The sequence below is a fragment of the Salvia hispanica genome, chromosome 5, assembly GCF_029641045.1.
Source record: "Salvia hispanica isolate PSC_SH4W2 chromosome 5, Shi_PSC_v1, whole genome shotgun sequence".
In the NCBI taxonomy this organism is placed as follows: domain Eukaryota; kingdom Viridiplantae; phylum Streptophyta; class Magnoliopsida; order Lamiales; family Lamiaceae; genus Salvia; species Salvia hispanica.
The window spans coordinates 5270037-5274512 of record NC_142696.1 but is presented as its reverse complement, the minus strand read 5'-3'; the positions used below and the strand labels follow the sequence as shown (position 1 = coordinate 5274512).

At 33.5% G+C, this 4476-nt stretch overlaps 1 protein-coding gene across 1 annotated transcript; it reads left to right on the top strand.

Annotated features, from left to right (window-relative positions):
* Positions 1-2341: 2341 nt before the first annotated feature.
* LOC125187113 (myb family transcription factor IPN2-like) lies at positions 2342-4170 on the top strand. Its single transcript, XM_048083634.2, has 6 exons — positions 2342-2583; positions 2672-2748; positions 2873-2930; positions 3024-3090; positions 3325-3367; positions 3447-4170. Exons 1-6 carry the CDS (start codon positions 2433-2435, stop codon positions 3936-3938), a joined length of 888 nt encoding a protein of 295 aa, XP_047939591.2. The 5' UTR covers positions 2342-2432; the 3' UTR covers positions 3939-4170.
* The last annotated feature ends 306 nt before the right edge of the window (positions 4171-4476 follow it).

Sequence of the window (4476 nt, the reverse complement as noted above, 5' to 3'; positions counted from 1 at the left end):
CTAATATTCCTTGGTTCCATTAAAAATAGACTAAATTTGCTATTTCACCAAATTAAAGAATTAGATTTTTAATTTTAGAAACTTCTTTTTTCCTAATGAAGTGTACACTCATTCTCTATTAATAATATTTAAATTATTTTTCGTTCTATTTATCTATTTTACCAATTATGTATTAAAACAAGTGTCATCCCTATTTTTATAGGATGGAAGGATTATATATTAGTACAAAAGAATATAGTAAATTAACACTTAACCTTCATTATATTCGAATTCCAACTAAACAGACAAACTGGCGGATATACAATACGTATATGCATACATATATATTAGTGTGAAAATTGCATAAGTGAAGGAAAATAAAAAAAAGTTAAGTTTTCATATGCTTTTAAAGCATTTGAATGGGGGATTGTGTCTCATTAAAACTAAGAGACAAGTCTTGAGAATGAAAAGAACAGATCATTATAACCTAAAAAGGGGTCGTACCACGAAAGGCAACAAAAGACACATACTTTAATGAAATAAATCAACTTAATGGTCCTACTTCTAAAACTACTACCAACTCAACCTCAACCTGTGACCTTCAAACTATCATGGCACTCCAAAATATATATCATTGCATTGCATGCATTTTATATAGAACCCAATTATGTTATTTATATATGTGGGAAGAGTGAAAAAAACCTCTTTTATGAGTTAATCTGAAATCAATCTGAATTATCGCTATTAGGATAAAATTTTAAAAGAATCAATATTGTAATATAAACATTAACATTTTTGTATATGAATATAAAAATTAATATATTCTTAAAATAAACATTATTGTATACATATAATTTATATAAATAAGTATTGTTCCTAAGTTAACTCTTTGACTTAGGAACAATACTATACATGCGATCACTTGTGAAGGTTTAATTTAATTACAGTAGAGGAATGAATCTCGACAATTATGTACTCTCCTTTTCAACATCGGAAAAAAGGTATGCAAATCCTACGCATTCGGCATATGCATACCACTTCTTTTCTTCTTCTTGTTATTTCTTTTTCAATAGTACAGAGATATGTATTAGTATTATTTCTTCGTACTCTATACTCATACAATATATTACGATTTCAAATTAAAATGCCTACATTAACTTTTTTATTATTAATTTCATGACAAAATTAAAACTTAATAATGCACTATAAAATAAGAAATAGGAACTAAGAACCATGGATTTATTGATAATGTTATATCAAATCGTGTCATATGATAATATTTTCAAATTAATTTTAATAGAAGCGGAAATAATGGTTCAATTAAAATTAAGGTAGTTATGACTTATGACATATCTTAAAATTACTCTCTGTTTCCATTATCGATGTGTATATATCTTTCTTGTTACACATATACATAATACTGATATGTTTCATTTACGCGTGCATATACTTTTCTTGTGATGATGATACATTTAATATATTAGCGTCTCAGTAATTTTGGGTCAAAAGTATCTTATAATTATCCTTTTTTTATTCACCATATAAATATAGACTAAGTGATAAACTGGTATAGGTCATACAACTGATCTTATCATAGCAATATACTGACATATACAGATTGATAGAGTATATTTTATGCAAAGAGAATTGAAGCCTACTAATATCAGCACAACGTTCATCAATATCAGTATATTAGTCAAACAATATCGACATATATAGTATAACACTCAAAACGCACACATATAAACATGAAAAAAAACTATTATCTAATTTCTTCATTTGAACATATGCAATTAGGATGTAGTTATAATTCTCTTAAAATTAACTTTAATTTAATATATATTTTATGAAAAAATAATTTAAATCGAAAGAGATTGTGAAATTTAAAATATTACTCCAATTTTATAGAAGTTGATCCAACCTATCCTAATGATCTTGTTTACTAGAAATGAAATGAAATTCCACCATGCAAGTGGATGATTATAAGTAAAAACTCTAGTTTTCTAAATTCTCTATTAATTCAAGGGCGTTACGGATCTATTAAAGGTACGTAGAGGAAACTTAAAATTTGCAACCAAACTAAACCACCAACACCAATATTTCTACAAATTTACAAAATGTCAATATTTTCCATAATACTACCAAATGGTATTAACCATAATAAAATAGTTAAGTGTGCTTAATTATTTACTAGAAATATCCCACTTTATTATAGGTTAAAAAGAAATAACTAGGGTTCTCAAAAAGATAGGTAAGCTTGTGGATAACAAAAACGGATTTTCCTTTTCTTTTTTGTTTTCCCCCAACTTTTAGAAATTGGCTTTAATTAAGATTTAAAAACAGGCATAGTAGTAGTAATTGAGAGGGCAAAGAGCTTTGAGAGTTGCTTCATATCCGCACCTTATTCTGGAAGCATTTGTTCTTCTTGAATCCAGTGAGAGAGAGAGAGAATAATGTTCCACCCAAAGAAGGCATCAAGTATGAATTCTCCCATGTGCGACTCTGGTCTCGTCCTCACCACTGATCCCAAGCCTCGTCTTCGCTGGACTGTCGAGCTTCATGAGCGCTTCGTCGACGCCGTTACCCAGCTCGGCGGCCCTGACAGTCTGTCTTCTCTTCCTCCTATTTCTTCTTCTCTTCATTTTTTTTTTAATAAATTGAATTAATCTGAATTATCTGTAATTGATTTTAGAGGCGACGCCGAAGACCATCATGAGAGTTATGGGGGTGAAGGGTCTCACGCTTTACCATCTCAAGAGCCATCTTCAGGTTCATCAAGATTCCGTTTTTTTTTTATCATCTTTTCAGTTAATTGGCTCGATTGCTTTGGAGTTTCTGTTGTAGGGTTGTTTGAAAGATTTGATTTTGATATCTGGGTCTCTTTTTGATTCAGAAATTTAGGCTGGGAAAGCAGCCTCACAAGGATTTCAATGATCACTCCATCAAAGATGGTAGACTCTATTCACAAGTTTAATACTACTACTAATACCGTGTTTCTTTAAAAACCCTTGTGTATCTAATCTAATCAAATTATATGTATGCAGCTTCATCTCTTGAGCTGCAAAGAAACAATGCATCTTCCTCCGGAATGATGGGGCGAAGCATGAATGAGTATGTTATTCTATTATTTCCATGGTTTATGTCTAAAAACGGTACTAGTATGTTCTAGGTTTGTGAAAAATCAAAACCTTTAATTTGTAGGCGGCACATGTGATCGCATGTGCACGGCAATAACCAAAAAAAAGAGAAAAACATACTTCGACCTTTGAAAATCATTTTCCTAAAAAAAAGCCTGATTTTTCTGTGGAATTGTGTGATCTCATATACTAACACTGATGCAATTAGGATGCAAATGGAGGTAAACCGAAGACTCCACGAGCAATTAGAGGTAAGTAATCAATCGATTCATAGTATACCTTTTCCAATAAATTAAGCAAAGATTGAAATTAAACATACTAAAAAAACAGGTCCAGAGACACCTGCAGCTCCGAATTGAGGCTCACGGCAAATATATGCAAACAATTCTCGAAAAAGCATGCCAAACAGTCCTCGCCGGCGACAACAAGGCGGCAGCGGCGGGTCCCACTCTCAACTTCCCTACCCTCCAAGACCTCAATATGTACGGCAGCAGCGACCATCTCCACCACCAAGGCATGGAGATGGAGTCCTTAAAAAGGTCCACTCCTTACACCGGCAAAAGCCCCTTGATCTGGGCCGACGATCTCCGCCTGCAGGAGCTCGGCACCGCGTCGTGCCTCGACGATCAGATCGGCCCTCTCTCGGTCGACCGTGGCAGCGATATCGACTCGGTTTCTGATATCTATGAGACCAAGCCGATGCTGTCGTCGGGAGGTCATGATCATAAGAAATACAATGTGAAGATGGATCGGCCTTCGCCGACGCCTCCGCGGACGGTGGCGATCAGCGCCGGAGGGATGCGGAGCTCGCCTTTCGGGTGACCAAACACACGTACACATATTTTAATTTTATTTTGGTGATGGTAATTTTTAGTGTTTTAACTTAATTAGGGGGTTTGGAGTTTTTAATTTTAACCATTTAGAAGTTGAAAATGAGGGATGTTGAATAAGACTATACTACCTAGGGTGCTGTTTGAGCTTCATTTTTAGTTTGTTTTATTTTGTCTTACACACTGCATGCATGCAATTAATTAATATATTGTATATAGCAGCATTGATGTGTGTAATTAATTAATGTTTTTGATGACAGAATGGTGTAAACATTGAAAAGGAAAACCATGAGATTTCAAATTTAAGCAGTGTTTGAGATTTGAGATGGAAATTAAATTAGATACTATGTGGAAAGAAAAAGGGGTAGCTGCTTTTAAAGTCACCAACTTTCCATGAATTCCGGTTTTTCCCACGAACTTTAAAAAGTTCGTGTAATGTCACGAACTTTATTGTCGGTTGCCATTTTCCCATGTCAGGTCTCCCGATCTGATTCAAACTATTCGTTTCCTATTAAGACAATGTCCAAATT